The 17139-nt window shown below is 36.2% G+C and overlaps 1 protein-coding gene across 1 annotated transcript; it reads right to left on the reverse strand.

The window, feature by feature from the left end:
* Positions 1-4733: 4733 nt before the first annotated feature.
* LOC121153946 (olfactory receptor 148-like) lies at positions 4734-5840 on the reverse strand. Its single transcript, XM_040976705.1, has 2 exons — positions 4944-5840; positions 4734-4805 (listed from the first exon to the last, which is right to left on the reverse strand). Exons 1-2 carry the CDS (start codon positions 5838-5840, stop codon positions 4734-4736), a joined length of 969 nt encoding a protein of 322 aa, XP_040832639.1.
* Between the last annotated feature and the right edge of the window lie 11299 nt (positions 5841-17139).

Here is a 17139-nt window from a genome sequence, read left to right on the forward strand (position 1 = left end):
GGACACTAATTAAAGCACATGGAATTCATCACTGCATTTTACACCTGAGTTTTTAAGTTTTATCAAAAGTCCTAATAAGAATTACCTTACAATCTTCCCTTAACAAGAACTTTGACTATAGGAAAGCTAAAATCTCTAAGAGAGAACCAAATGTATTTAAATGTTCTCATACATAGAGCAATACATTTCTTTTTGTTTTTTAAAATAAATTGTATTTTCATTTGAAAGGGATAGTAACATAGAGAAGCAAAAATCCAGAGAAAGAAAGAGATCTTCCATTTTGTTTCATTTCTCAAATGGCCGCAGGTGTTGGAGCTGAGCCAATCCAAAGTCAGGACCCAGGAGATTCTTCTGGGTCTTCAACGCAGATGCAGGATCCCAAGCATTAATCCATCAACTGCTGCTTTCTTAGGCTATAAAGCAGGAAGCTGGATGGGAAGCAGGGCTGCTGGGAGTAACCAAGACAGAAGCCAGCAACCACATGAGATAGCACAGCAAGCAGAAGCTCAGTATACATGCTAAGCTGGTTAGAATATTTTTTCTCTCTTTTTAAGATTTATATTTATTGGAAAGTCAAATTTACAGAAAGAAGAAGAGACAGAGAGAAAGATCTTCCGACTGCTGATTCAGTTCCCAACTGGCTGCAATGGCTGCAGCTGAACCAATCTGAAGCCAAGGGCTTCCTCTGGGTCTTCCACATGGGTGAAGCTTCCCAAGGCTTTGGGTCCTCCTCTACTGCCTTCCCAGGCCACAAGCAGGGAGCTCCATGGCAAGTAAAGCAGTAGGACATAAACGGGTACCCATATGTCATCCTGATGTTTGCAAGATGAGGATTTAGCCACTGAACCATCATACCCACAGTCCCCCACCACAATGTTTCTTTTAAAAAAGAAACAGAACCTGGGATAGTCACCAAATATTGCATGAGTTGCTGTTGAGGGAATTCTTTGCTTCATGAACTCGAATAATAATGACTGACACATATTCAATCTAAGTCAGTGTTATATTCTTCATGTTTTTCAAAATTTTCATTTTTAATTAACACATAGTAACTAAGTATATTTTAATGCAGACAGGATATAACAGGTTTGTATTATGAAATGGTTAAATTAAGCTAGTTGTATTCATCTCTTCTTATTTGTATCTCTGAAATGAAAACACTGAGGATCTACTTTGCTGGCAATTTAAAAATATATAATGCATTACCTTAGATGATAGTCAGCATAAATAAAACCTTTTCCTCCTGTATAACTGAATGTAGCTTTCTGGACAATATTCTCCTTTTCCCAAACCCCACGCTCACCTTGACTAAGGTAACTACCACTCTTCTGTCTTCTTCTATTGGCTCAATTCTTTTGCATTCCATTGCTAAGTGATCATATAATTTTTCTGTGTTTGGCTTGTTTCACATAACACAAGGTCCTCCAGGTCCGTTTAGGACCTGTACAAATGAAAGAATTTTCTCCTTTTATAAAAGGCTAAGTAGTATTGCAGACTGAACATACATCACATTTTTCTTATACATTTATCTATTGTTCAATACTAAAATTACTTCTGTATCATAGCTACTGTAAAGTGGCAATAAATGTAAAAACGCAAGCATCCCTTCAACATACTGAGATTTTAAAGAATTATTAGTTATTACACATATGTTTTACTTACCCTCTATTCAGAGAAATCATGGACATATGATTTCAATTTTCTGCAAAAGATGAAGAATATATTAAGGAAATAATTATGCAAAGAATCATTTTTAACCTTTAGGAATTCAATTTGTGGAAGTTTAACATTTATTCATAGCATCTTATTGTGTAAATATCCCTGCAAATAAAAGTTATACAGGAAACTAGATAGTGGAATGGTGTACATGTTTACAAGGACAGAAAAAAGGAAAGTAAAGAATATAGAGAAATATGGGGAAGAAAGTGACTCTCCCTTTCCTTGATTCAGTACACCCTCCATGATGACTTGTATAAATCAGGTGAGCTCTACAGTCTGCTGTCTCAATTCAGCTATAGAGAGGAAAATGTGACCAGTTAAAATTTAACAGTTTATTTAATCAAAAGAAAGACTAATAGACTGGGCAGCAGTCCAAATAAATGTTCAGAATGACTTTACCCACAGCCTGTGCAGCCAGAGCAAAGGAAATGGCACACAAAAACACCTGATTTAAATTGGTATATGCCTTTATGGGCATGATGTGATTAACAGCAGAGGCTCACCTTCTGTTATTGCTGGCTAACACCCACGTCATTATAAGAGAATTTATCCTTAAGCTTGATTCCAAATGGCTTATACATCTTACTATAGCTTACTAAGTATGAAAGAAGTTCTGGATTAAAAATTTCACCCACTTACAGAGATGTGTTTAAATCTAAAGTTATCTAGCCTAACACCAATGAGACAGTAGTCTCCACTCAGAATCATTCTCAAGTGAGTTTCTATTCTGAATTTACTAGACAAATGGTAATGGAAACTATCGGGATCTTTTCATCCTCTACCTGCCGCTGCAGGTTCCTGCTTTCATTCATTGTTAGAATTTAGAGGTGTAATGCCAAGCCCTTAAGCCTATGCTAATAGTTATTAAGGAAGGACCACAAACAATTCTATGAAAGAAAAGGAGAATCACTAGTGAATCCTTGAGGCAGGTAATAATGAAGATTTTAGTGTCAATAAATAGCCAGGAGGGGCAGGAATGGAGCAGTTAAAGCAGACTCTTTAAAGACTTGACAGGAAATATGATGAAACAAGAGACTGAAAAACTTAGAACTAATCATGTTAACAATCAAGATTTATGGACAAGAAAAGAAACTAAATAAAGACAAGAATAAGCTGGCAACAGAAGAGAGTTGTGAATAAATTAGTGGCTTCTATAAGATAACGTATTATTTCTACAAAAATATGTTAGCAAGTAGATATTGTGGCACAACAGACTAAGCTTCTTTGGGATGCCCACATCAGTTCAGAGTGCCAAGGATCAAGTCCCATTTCTTTCTACCAAAGCAGATCCTACCAAGGTACCTGGTAATATCAGGTGATGGTTCTTATCACTCATTTGTGAGACATAGATTTCTGGTTCCTGAGTTCAGTCCAGCCTAGCCTGTTTATGAATGGCATTTGAAAAATTAACCAGATGGAGGCTGGAAACAGGCCTATTTTTTCTCTCTCTCTTTTTTCTCTCTTTCTCCCATTCAAATAACTAAATTTTTAAAAATTAATTAGAAGTTATCATCACCTGCTATAACTACTTTATTGTGTTAAGCAGGATTTAACACTGGCCACTGTTCCTAAAGAGCTAATATCATAGTAAGAAAAGAGAGGCTTATTTAAATTATCACACAAGCTATATTTCAAATATATACAGAAACTATTATTCAAGTATATTAAATAAACTATAATTTCTCAGCTTATTGAGAGCTATGAATAAAAGTTCAATAGACTGCCAAGAATGTTCACATCCTGAGTGACTTATTCACGTCATGCCATATCAGTGGCTACATATTTACAGCACTAGCTTCATGATCAATTTGAGTTCCTTGGGGTGGACAAGCTCTTTCCTGAAAAAATGTTCACAGGACTGAGGTCTGAATGGATATGAAATGCAGAATATATGCACAGTGGAACATTATTCAGTAAAAAAAAAAAAGTGAAATTAAATTCTGTTATTTGCAGCAAAATGGGAGGAACTGGAGAATGCTAAATAATGTAAAATAAGCCAGCCATCAAATAACAAACACAGCATGCCATACCTCATATGTAGAAGCTAAAAAAGTCTATCAGAATCCAAAATAATGATAGTAATCTAGCAGGGGTGGACATGGGACTACAAGGAGCTTGGATGATGGGTACCAAATCAGCTGGCTCAAAGCAATAACTTGGTAGTAAAAACGAAATACAAACTCTACAATGGATCAATGTGTAGTGTCAGTGAGAAACCCAGTAAGTAGTATGTCTTTTTTTTCCTCTTGGATTCTGAGAAAATTAACAAATAATTCTTAAATGTAATTCTGTTGGAAGATAAACTGCTAAATAAGAAGATCATAGAAGATCTGAATGATTGCATTGGTTGGCCTAATAATTAGATGTTCTCCTCCAAGTCTCATTTCAAGGATTTCCTTCTGGATTTATCCTAAAGAGCAATTTCTTTTATATGGATACTCTGCTGCAGTAGGAAAACATGACACAAAGGGATTTAGGAAGGCTAGGTTGCAGCCCTGGATTTGCATAATTAGTCACATAGAACAACATACCTCTTGCTGCATCTCACTGACATAGGCAGGGCCTTTGGGTAGTGGACCAGAGCAAATAGAGATGAAAGTAGTCAATATAAAAGCAAGAGTTATACCAATGTGAAGTTTACCCATTATTTATTGAAAGCTATCTTTATTTGATGAGCTCCAGAGAGAGGTGATAAGAATGATTAAACAGCAAAGCAAGCAATTTAGGGCATCCCTATGATAAACTGGTAAAGAGCCGGAGATTTGGGGATAAATAGATGTTAACTGGGCACCTGGTTGCGAATTTGAAAAGTGTGAGTCCAATATTTAAAGTCTATAGCCTTCAAAGATCATCTCAAAAAATGTAAAATCTCTGAGGGTGACGTGGAAACCAAGCAAGATGATACAATTCAGGGAATAGCATAGATCTTCTTCATCTTCAACCAGTCAAAACTAGCTTCCCATTATGGGGATAAGTAGCATGCCTCCAGCTGTTTGTTATGTTTCTTGGATCCCTTATCTCAAATGATTTATACATAATATTACATAGTTTCCTTCTGCAGTTTCAGGCACATTACCATACAAAATCTTATTACACAGATCTCTTTACAGAGGTATTGTTATCAAAGAGAAGAAAAGAACAGGATGGAGAAAATAAACATCTAGAAAATTCATTATAAAATTTGTCATTTATTTTCAATTGGTAAATGCCTTATTATAGAATACCCTTTTCAAGGAACTTTTCACTTCCTTGTTCCTCAAGGAATAGATTAACGAGTTCAGCATGGGTGAAACTATGTTGTTTAATATTTGCACCACGGCATTAAGCAAAGGGTTGGGTGTGCGCTGCAGATAGATGATGATGACAGGTCCATAGGCACAGAGGATTGCAGTGAGGTGGGCACTGCAAGTGGAGAAAGCTTTCCGCCTTCCTTCTGCTGAACGGATTCTCAAAATGGCAATACCAATGCGTGTGTAGGAGACACAAACACTGAGTAGAAGCATTAACGCCAGAAAGCCCACATTAGTGGAACCTACCCTCTGAGCCGTGGAACTATCAGTACATGCAAGAGGTAAAATGGCAGGAATGTCACAGAAGAAGTGTCCCACCTGATTGGGACCACAGTAGGTTACCTGAAAGGTAAAGAAGGTCAAGATGGTGGCTTGGATGCTCCCAACAAACCAGGCCACCAAGACCAAGCCAACACAGACTCCAGGTTTCATGATGAGCATGTACCTCAGTGGATGGCAGATGGCAACAAAGCGGTCATAAGCCATGACAGAGTAGAGGCAGCCTTCGGTACAGCCCAGAAAGTGGTAGAAGAAGAGCTGTGCTGCACATCCTGCATACAAGATGGCTCTGCTCTGGCCAGAGAGGTAGAAGAGCATCTTGGGACAGGTGACTGATGGGAATAATATGTCAAAAATGGACAGGAGTCCCAAGAAGAAGTACATGGGGGTGTGAAGAGCAGAGGAAGAAATGATTGCTGTCAGGATGAGTAGATTTCCAAGCAGGGTGAAGAGGTAGATGAGTGAGAAGACGACCAAGAGCAGAGTCTCCAGTCCTTCTGTCTGAGGTATTCCCAAGAGAATGAACTCATTCAGTAAGGTGTAATTGCTCATATTCTTGAAAAGGCAGGAAGCATAGTCACAAAAGACGTGAAAGTAAGAATGTAGAGACTGTGAAAAACACAATAGCAATGCATTAACTATCACCGAACTTTGATCGTACAGGAAATCAAGAATTAAACAATTCTTACAAAGATATTTAGCAGCCAGTGCACATATATATATATATACCTCATATCTCAGTATCATAGTTCTTCATAAAAATAGACACAAACAAAATAAAATATCAGCATAAAAATACTGCATAGGCTTAGACAGCAAAACTCTCAGTATTAACAAGTAAACATCATTTTTTATCACTCATGATCCATTATGTAACAATCATTTTCCAATTATAAATCACCCTGGTAGCCTTATCTTCCTGATTTTTTTTTCACAGTGTCTACCATAATTTAAGGTGTGCTCAAATGCCCTAACTCTTCATAAAGTTCAGTGTGGACATACGTACCTCTCACCAAAACAAAATATGTAACAGACTGGAGTTAGCTTATGTTTGAGGCACACTAATATCATTCTAGTCATATCTATTCCTATCACAATTTAGGAAATGGTAATAGCAATAAATGTGTACACTCTTTACTAGGCATATTTTTGAGCATGTTATTTATTCTTTGAAACACTCACATTTTCAAATACTCTGAAATGCTTTCTTTTGTCCTTATACCTTTTCAAATTGTTCGAAAATTAATCCAAAACCAGTGGCTTCAACAAACCAGCCTAAAGCTACAGATTCCAAGTCTGCAACAAGGAATTTTGAACCACATGGAAATGAATTGCATTAAATATCTAATCTAGGTCTGATGGAAGAGAATTTGGATATCTCCATCACTGCTGTCACATATAATATTCCATTGTTGTAGGAAAAATAATGTAAATATTAGGTGCAGGTAGAGTGTTAAGGTAACAAGAGTGTTCCCGTGAGTTAAAGGACATGTAGAACATAAGGGAAAAGACAGCAAACCTGAAACAGGGTAAAATTATTCATGCAGTCATAGATAACCAATTTAGAGTATGTGTCTTTGTCCATGTAAGAATACAGAATAGCATTATCGCAACATATGCATACAATTGATTCTCTTTACTATTGCTTCATGGTATTAAATCCATACATGATCTGCTTATTATTTTACTTCTCCAAGCATTTGGATCCTTTCGATTTTCTTGTTTGTGTCCTTTTGATTTTATTACAAGATGAAAGCCAGTGTTTGTGTTTTACTTTCTTCCCAGCATAATTTTATCTTTTTTCTATGGCGTGTCATCCAGTCTTCAGATCAACTTGTATCAATGCTGAAGTTTTTGAATAAAAAGCACATGACTTATTTTGAAGGACTATGCTATTGCAATGACGTAGGGGAATTCAGTATGGGGAGAGGCCATTGGAAGAGGGAAAAGGTGAGTTCCTGAGTCTCAGGAGCTATATCATTAAAAATAGAGTTTAAAGACTTCTGAACAAATTTCTATTAGGTTAAATGAACAGCATAAAAACCAACAAGCAAGAAATAAGTGCTATGCAGTTATTTGAATATATTGCTAGGAAAAAAACTTTCCATAATCTGGATTTTGATGGAATGGAACATGTGACTTTTATATTATGAACAGATGGAGATAAATATAAAAGGAATTTGGTAAATTTTGGAAAACAAGATGAAGTAAATAAGAAAATATTGCTGAAAATGTGTATTATTATAATTATTATCATATCCTCATAATTATTATTATCCTTGGTATCTAACGAGTACTCACTAAATGTTTATTTTTTGATTAACTGAGATAGCATTTCACTTGCAGAATTGCTGTAAAAACTGAACATAATAATGTTTATTAATAATCTTGGAAAAGATAATGATACACTGTACTGCTGTCTGGAGCAGAGGGTACTATAGGGAAATTCCGATATGGAAGGCAAAATTATTATTTTTTAAATTTTCTTGTTAATTTTATGCATGTGAAAGTTAAGAAGAGCTTTTCCATCTTCCATTCATTCACCAAAAATTGTTGATACCTGGTCAGGCTGAACCAACAGGCTGAAATTCAGTCATGCCCTTCCACATGAGTGGCAAGGACTAAACTACTTAGACAAGCACCTGCTGCCTCCCCCGTGTACATTAGCAGGAAATTGAATGAGAAGCAGAAGCAGGAGCCAAGCATCATTTTAAACACGGAAGCAAATGTTCATCCCCAAGACACGTTTCTCAAGTCAGCCACATTCCATTTTACATCTAGTAATTAGATGGCTAACTTTTGACTTTGCTATGCCTTCATTTCATCTGCTCTCAAATAGAGATAGCATGACATCATAAGAGCTATTCACAGAAAATTCAGTAAGAGGCATCTAATTGAAGTGTCAAGTGTTGCAGGTGCATAGCAATTGTTGCTTATTCTTAACTCTGGACAACAGCTAAACCACTCTTTAAATGTATTGAGTAATGTTGTCATAACCATAGCTGATGCCAAATAGTCTGCAGTTTTATTGGAGTCTTCAACAATTCCCCAGGAAACTCATGTAGGTGTCCTCTGAATTATTCTGAGATTTAAAAACATGTGTTGATAAGTATTGAGAGCCATGGTTTAAATGCTTTAAAAGTCCCCTGTACCCCACATGCGAGCACCCTTCTGAACCATTTAAAACACAGCAAGATAGAAATCAGACTAATAGATAATACCAGTTATGTACAAGGAAAAACAAGGGTCACCAGTATAAACAGGGTCTTCCATAAGACATTTTAAAAGCTATGTATATAAGTGAAAATGAGTATCTCATTTGATTATTGTTTACAGTCCTTGTCCATTTTCCTGATGGATAAAGATCAATTTTTATTATTTAATTGGTGAACACTTTATTTGTGAGTAATCAACACTTCGACTCTAATGTACATTAGAATGTTATTTCTAAGACAGCAATAAACAAAGAAAAGGAACAAAGCCTGGGAGATAGGATTTGGATGTTTTGGCATAAGAAATGTTAAATATTTGAAGATCTATATATTTTTCACTCTGCTCAGTCAATACATTTTCAAAATAGTATGTCATGCCCTATATATATGCTGGATTTTTATTATTCTGTTAAATTGTTTTCCTAGATTAAAAATTAAATGTTCAATAAAAAATTAAACGAGTTTGTAGCCTTTGAAAAAAATAGGACTAGTACAAGGGCTTACAAGCTAATTCTCCACCTTCAAGTGCTAGCTATCCTAAATGGGCACCAGTTCCTATCCCATCTGTGCCACTTCCCATCTAGCTCCCTGCTTATGGCCTGGGAATGCAGTGGAAGATGGCTCAAAGCCTTGGGATCCTGCACCCCTGTGAGATATCTGGAAGAAGCTCCTGGCTCCTACCTTCTCCTTGGCTTGACTCCAGCCTTTGCAGCCTTTTGGGGAGTAAACCAGCTGATGAAAGATCTTGCTCTCTTCTGTCTTCCCTTTTCTTCGTAAATCTGACTTTGAAAACAAAGAAAAAGTAAAAGAAAAAAATCTCAGGAAGTAGAAAAGTTTCAGATTAAGATTTTTGTTTGATACCAATTTTGAAATCATACATGTAATTCTACAGGTGATTTTTTAAAATTTTAACCATTTAACATCATATTATTTCTATTTATAAGCAGACAGATTTATGGGGATCAAAGACACATGGACTCAAAATGATAAAACGATAATGTGGGCATGCACTCATAATAGAAGAGTATACACTGTGAGATAATTTACCTGAAATTTGAATGCCAGTTTAGAAAATTGAAAGCATACCAAGTTGTAAAGAACATCAATTAGAAGTCTGTAGACTTAATGTTTTTATTTTTGATTGTGTGATTATAGGCTAACAATTTGTAATCTCTAAATATCAGCTTCTCACAAAGAAGCAGAAAGTATTTCTTATGCAAATAGCTTCAATCTTTACTAATCTGTAAAATTTATCTTTCCAACTTTTTACAGCAAAAAATACAAGAGAATTTTTAAATAACTAATGTAAGATAAAAGAATTAGATACAGCAAAAGTTCTGACATAACAGTGAATTGTCTCTTCAATTCAACACTTTTCTCTTGTGTCCACAAATCTGTATTTTGACATCTATCGTTACAACTTTGTTCTGTGAACAGCTGTAATGTCATGTATTGGCACATATGTAAAGATATTTATAAATAACGAGAACCAACTAATATTCTTAAATTAACTGAGAAAATGTTCACCTCAATGGAGTGATGAGGTTAATGTAAGACAAAATAGGACTAGAAATGAAACCTCAAGAAATTTTACACATTAGGAAAAGAGTGATTTACAAGGAAATATACTACAGGACCTTTACAGCACTGGGAAGAGAAACCGAGAATGTTTTTTATGTCTTATTATCCTAGAATTATTTTTTCTTCATGGTGAGGAATGTATCTAACTTTAATCCAAAGTGACTATGCGAAGCTTGAAACATGATTGAGGCTGGATCAGCCAGTGATAAACCAAGAAGAGGCAAGGCATACCTCCCTCCCTGCTGTATGAGACCTTGAATGGTACATCTCACAAAATCAGAAGGAATTCTGGAATGGTGATTTCTCCAGCAATTCTGGCCCAGGTTTCTACAAGGAAGACTAAAAAGCTAAACGTTGATCATGGCTGAAGGAGAAGAGGAAAAAGCTCCAAGCACGTACATCATCAGCAGCAGAGACAAAGCTGGTTCAAGAAATTAAAAACAAATGTTTTCTGTTCTTCTATCTTCAGCTTCTGCCATAAACTTAGGAATCTTTCCAGCCCCAACATCCCTCTTCCCTCAGGACCAGGGAATTGTGCTAGGTTCTCCAGCTGCAAACCCCTTCAGCATTCCACACAGTGAGCACTGTACAACTGCTGGCTGCACTAGCGCCTTATTTCTTCAGCATTAGCAGAAATGAAGTTATCTGCTCCCCTTGTGGATGTGAAAAGGTGTTACGGTCCCTCTGGAACTTTATCCATTATCTATCCCTAGACTCAGGGAACAGGCAGCAGCCCTCTGAGTTTAGGGAGCAATTAGAAACTTGATGTTGAGACAGCTTGGCAGATTCAGCACAGTACTCCATATTCAAGGTAATTTTTAAAGGAGTTGAGAATCAGTTTCTGGATCCCGTGGGACCACCTGTTTTCCAGTTTCCAGTGGATAGCCCATTTACCCTTTTTATTTTCTGTAGACCTTTGGCCTGCTTATCTATCTTTTTCAGTTTCTATAGTTTCCCTTATGGTTTCTGATTCTGGAAGAATTTGTAGTATTCTGGGAAGGGCACTCACTTTGCTGCCAGAAGGTACTGGTGTGAAAAACAAGCCTGTTTCTCATTAGCTATATGAATATGACTTGGTCAGGTTAAGGTTCCTCTCTGAACAAAGTCATCATAATTTGTAAAGAGGCGGTACAGTAATCCTCAAAGGGATATTGGTGAATGTGAAGTGAAGCAATGTTTAGACACTTCTTGGCACACAATGAGTTACTGCAATGTTTGTTATTTTTATGGAATTGGATGGAACAGCAGGTATATCATCTTGACTGCATTGTTAGAATTGTTCCTTTATCTCTTCTTATACTTTTCTTTCTTCCATGTATTTTTCTTTATTCTGACTGATGGATTATGGTTTTGTTTTAACTCTGGGTAACTCTGGAAAACAAGAGAGTATGAAACAAAACACAAATATAAAACTTATATTACTAGCTTTATAAAAAAACTAAGAAATCAGAATTCTTTTCATAAAAATACTTTATTTGATGTGGAAAGCTGAAAATGTATATTTTTCACATTTTCAGGATTAAACCAGACCAGCTCACAAAGACAAGTAGAAGGGGCCAGTGTCCTGGCATAGTAGATTAAGCATTCATCTGTGGTGCCTGCATCCCATTTGGGCCCAGTTTCAGTCCTGGCTGTTCCACTTCTGATAGGATCCTCCATAATACGCTTGGGAAAAGAGCAAAAGTTGTGCCAAGTCCTTGGGCTCCAGCACCCACAAGGGAGACCCTGAAGGAATTCCAGGATCCTGTTGTCAGACTAATCCAGTTCTGACAGTTCAGCCATTTCTGATTACACTAGCTGATGGAAGATCCCTGTCCCTGTTTCTCCTTTTCTTTCTATAAATCTTCCTTTCAAATATAAATAAATAAGTCTTCAAAAAAAACATAAGGTAAATAAAACTAACATTCAGATCATGCCACCTATACCTTGTTTTATTTAATGATCACCACATTCATAGAGACGGTTTGTAATTAGGCCATTTTACAAACAGTGTTCTGAACTCACAAAAGCTAGCATCACTTTCTGAAACCTTTACAACTCTTACACCCAGAAGTCAAAATGAGTTTCCAGGCTCTTGGAATCTAAACTTATAGATCATGACAGATGTTGACCTAATGGCTAAAAAGTTGCTTGGGATTCCCTTATCCTATATTATACAGCCTGGCTGTGCCCCTGACACAAGCTTCTGTTCATACAAAAACAAAATAATAGAAAAATAATATTATATAAACCTTATAATACCAAAATATAATTTAACTAAAGGAATAGAATTTTTCCCCATTTTATCTGAGTGGTATATTCAAAAGGCAGCTGTAGAATGTTTAAGAAGGCTATTCTCTTAAGTATTAAGAAGAATACATTCTTCACCAAAATCAAGATGGAAAGAAAATGTAAAAGTGATATCCCACAGAGAAAGTGTATTATACATTGATGTGTGTTTATTTCAGGAAAGGAAGGCTGTAAACTGATTTCCTGCTAGACTGGATATGTCTTATATAGTATCACCTCATTAAAGCTCCCTTAATGATAGGGCAAGTATTTTACCTAATATTTAATGTGTCTGTATCTCCCATAGGAAAACATATCTTCGGTTCCAAATTCACATCCCAACTCCAGCTTCCTGTTCATGTCATCTCTGAAAAATGGTAGTGATAGCTCAAATGACTGCGTTCTGGTCGCCCATGCCAGACACCTGGCTTGGATTCTCAGCTCTCAGCCTCGAACAACTAAGGGGTTCGAGAAGTGAACTAGCAAATACGAGGCCTCTCTCTCTCTCTCCATCTCAGATGAATAAACAAAATGTTATAAAAATAGTTTATTAATCCCACAGAGAAAGTGAGCATAGATGAAGAAAAGCTACCATGAAAAAGTTTATATATTAAAAATAAATATAAATAGAATATTCATATATCTTATATATTATTTTATGATACAGTTCCATAGGGTCTGAGGTTACCCTCTTCACAAATCTCAACCACACTGATATCCCTCTATGATTACATTATTGTAGTCCTTCATAAACTGTCATAAACCCATCATGATGCTATTTAAGTGTATCTTGACATTATAAATATGGACCATGTCAGAGAGCCCAGGATCCTATCGTCAAGATATATTTAAGTTTTTATATATTTAATAATAACAATAATAATATATAAATATATAATATATTTAAGATATATTGCCAAGATATATTTAAGATTCACTGGGAATCCATTTTCAGTTTGGAAATAAAAATGCATGCTGCATTGTATCTTCATGAAGAAATTATTTAAAACGTCTCCCAATAATATAAAAATAATTTTGAAAATGTTACCTCAGAATTAGGGAAATTTTCCAATAGGAATGCAGAAGTAAATGACCTAAGAATTACATGTAGAAGAGAAAAGATGCAGGGAGAAGAAAAACACACAAGTTATGCACAAACTGAGTTTTGATTAAAAGCACAGGGAAAGGAAGAAGGAATATTAAGGAGGACAAGTTCATTGTCCACATTTGCCCATCCCAGGCTCACCCTGTGATCTAATTTCCCATCTCACACACTCATTCTTCATCAAAACTCCTTCTCCAGTTCGCACTGCTGTGACTCCCAGCACACAGCAGAGCTTGATAGTGGCATATGGAAACAGCAGGAGGCTGCCTTGTAGGCAAATAACAGAAAACACCTGTTAGTAATAGAACACAGATGATCAAGACGAGAAACTAAGGTCTCTGATAAGGACCAGGAAAAGTCAGACAGATGTCGTTTTTGAAGAACAAAGGATTGTGTATACTAAAGTAGAATGTTTACTTTAAAATCCAATAGTAGGGCCCAGCGCCATGGCGCAGTGGTTAAGGTCCTCGCCTTGCACGCCCGGGATCCCATATGGGCGCCGGTTCTATCCCAGCAGCCCTGCTTTCCATCCAGCTCCCTGCCTGTGGCCTGGGAAAGCAGTCGAGGACGGCCCAAAGCTTTGGGACCCTGCACCCGTGTGGGAGACCCAGAGAGCTCCTGGCTCCTGGCTTTAGATTGGCTCAGCTCCAGCTGTTGCGGCCACCTTGGGAGTGAATCCTGGGGAGGAATATCTTCCTCTCTGTCTCTCCTCTCTGTATACCCACCTTTCCAATATAAAATAAATCTTTTTTTAAAAAAAATTCAATAGTAAAATTTCAAGTTTATTTTTTTAACTCTCCCTAATTTAACCCTGATGGTAAACAATTTATGTGCCCCAAATTCACATATTTGTACAATTTAGGTAGCTGAAACAATTTAGTATTGCAGTTATTATAAATGATAAATCGATAGATAAGAAACAAGTTATGAAATTTTACAAACTCTAATTACAAAGTTTAAGTAAGTCTTAAAATTCAATCACATTACCAATCTAATCCCAATACTGGAACATATAAGCAATGACAACTTACTTATCAGGATACAGACAATTTTTATTCAATTTAAAAATGTATCACCCACAATTTATAATTCGGAAATAATCTTTGTGCCACTTTAAGAACTTATTTTCTTTTTCTGTCTTAATTATTCATTTTGATGGGATACAATGTGATACTTCATTACATGCTTTCAACCATAATCTAATCAGTATAATAAGTCTTACCATCTCCTTATCACTACTTACTTTTAAAGGAATTAAGCGCCTCTCTTTTAACTACTCATAAAATGTATAACACACTATTGTGAAATATAGTCACCTCACTGTTATACTCAACACAAGACTTCATGCATTTCTTACTCATTGTCTAATCTCCCTAACCCTTCCTCCCCCTGCCATTTCTAGTAGTCATGACTCTACACTCAGACTTTTTTGAATCTTCTGTGGATGAGAGGAAATATGGTTTCTGATTTCAGCGTCTGAATTATTTTACCTGACATAGTGTCTCCAAGTTCTATGCATCTTATTGTAAAATTAGCCATCAGGGAAATGCAAATGAAACCCACAATAAATGGTCATTTTATCGCAGTTGGAAATATAACCATCAAAATGTTGAAGAAAATGTGGAGAAAAGGTAGCAATGTAAATTACTATTGCCACTATGGAGAACAGCATGGAGATTTCATAAAACTTATCTTATGCCCTAGGCATCCTGCTTTTGAGTATATATCCAAGGGAAATGAAATCAGCTTAGGAAAGAGACACTGGCACTCCTGCGCTCGGTGTGTACCTCTACCTTGCTGCTGCTTAACTGATGACTGAATGTAAAAGTGTGATATACATGCATGTCAGCACATGATTCACCCACAAAAATTACTATATACATTTGCAGAAATTTTTAATTTTTAGAAGTTTTGTTGATTTTACTTGAAAGTCAGAGAGAGAGAGGAAAGGAGAGAGATCTTCCCCCTGGATTACTCATCAGATGGGCACAACGGCTGGAGCAGCATCAGTCTCTGCTGCTCTGTCACACTTCTACCCTAACCCCAGTTGCCTGGTTCTAACATGTGTCTTAAACTGTAATTCTTGAAAAAGGCCATTTTTCAAGAAAGTTAATGCACTTGAATTTCATCTTGGTTCCTGAGCTATGCCTGGGCTTAATGTATTTCTAATAGAAATTTCAAGTTCACTTACATCAGGAAATCCCACACTGTAATTATATTAAATCACCTTAAACCTGGAAGCATTAGAGATTGTAACACAAACTTGCACAGATTCTAATGCATGGGGTATGAAAAAAAAAAACTAGAAGACAGTATTTTTAATCATCACATTGAGGATATTAATTTAAGCTTTCAAGTTTGTCATAAGTACATCAATTTCTCTCTTTGCCTCTCCTATATTTCCATTTTATTACACATTTTGTATTTTCTGCATGCTTTGCATAACTAGATTTTTCTAAAACTTTCCCCTTTTTCAGTTTTTCTCCTGAAAGACTTTGAAATTGTGTATTAAGTAATGCGTAATATCTGCCTCCAAATAGAGTTGAAATAATTATAACGATGGATGTTTGGACTAGTAATGAAGATGCTGGTTAGGAAACCTCATCCCATGCCAGAGTACCTGGGTTCAAGTATTCTCTCAGTGAAGCATTATTTCACAGTTGCCATGATGGCTATGTTAAAAACAGCAACCGGAAGATATAAAGTGGTAAAACAGGAAATCTTTGAACAATACTATAAAATCTGTAGCATGGTACACAGACACTATGAAAGAGTTGAATCACCCACAATGCCAGATGTGCAATTCTTATATGATTAAGTGATTCCTTTGCCTAGGAATATACCTACAAGAATTGAAAACATCTAAAAAAAAGACATTCAAATAGTAATAGCATTGCTCCAATGCTGAAAAGGTAGAAGCAAAGTAAATGTCCTTCAGCATAGGTGATGGATAAATAAATTGCTGTACAATAAAATAGTATTCAGCCAGACGAGGGAACATGCTGACACATATAAACCATGAGAATATCGTACGAAGCTAAAGAAACCAGTGATGAATAGTTTACATATTATATGATCTCATTATTATAAAGTGGAGCATGTAAATTTAAAGATACAGAGTTTGCTTAGGGTCCACCAGAATATTCAGCAAAAAAAAAAATTATAGATATAAACAGAGGAGCTCAAATGGCCTACAGATTTTTGGCAACATAAAGACTGACCCATGCATATTGAAAAGAAGTTTCCATAAGAAGTCATTCTGTGTGTTAACAATTCTCACAACACCGTGGTACCAACAGCATAAGGTCCAAACCCTTTGCTTTTACACTAGTTCATCAACTAACTAGCTTGTGACACTGCAAAAGTGTCCTAACTCCTGTCTACCCTAATTTTTCTCTGTAAACTGAAATAACAATATAGTTACTTCACATTATTACTATTCTAGTTAAGTATGGCAGCATTTGTAAAGTGCATAGAACAATGTGTGGCGTCAAGTAAACGTTTGAGAAAGATTTTGCAGAATTAAGAAATTCAATAAACGCATGAGCATAGTCCTACATCGCAGTAAGACCTATTCAGTCTCACTTGCTTGTCTGAATGATCACTGAATATTAGATATTAACATGGCTTGCCCCCAGGTAAATACAAGGCAAAACCACAGAAACAGACAGTAACATGAAAGCTG

The sequence above is a fragment of the Ochotona curzoniae genome, unplaced genomic scaffold (genome assembly GCF_017591425.1).
Source record: "Ochotona curzoniae isolate NIBS_2020 unplaced genomic scaffold, NIBS_Ocur_1.0 contig_2723, whole genome shotgun sequence".
NCBI classification, from domain to species: Eukaryota; Metazoa; Chordata; class Mammalia; order Lagomorpha; family Ochotonidae; genus Ochotona; species Ochotona curzoniae.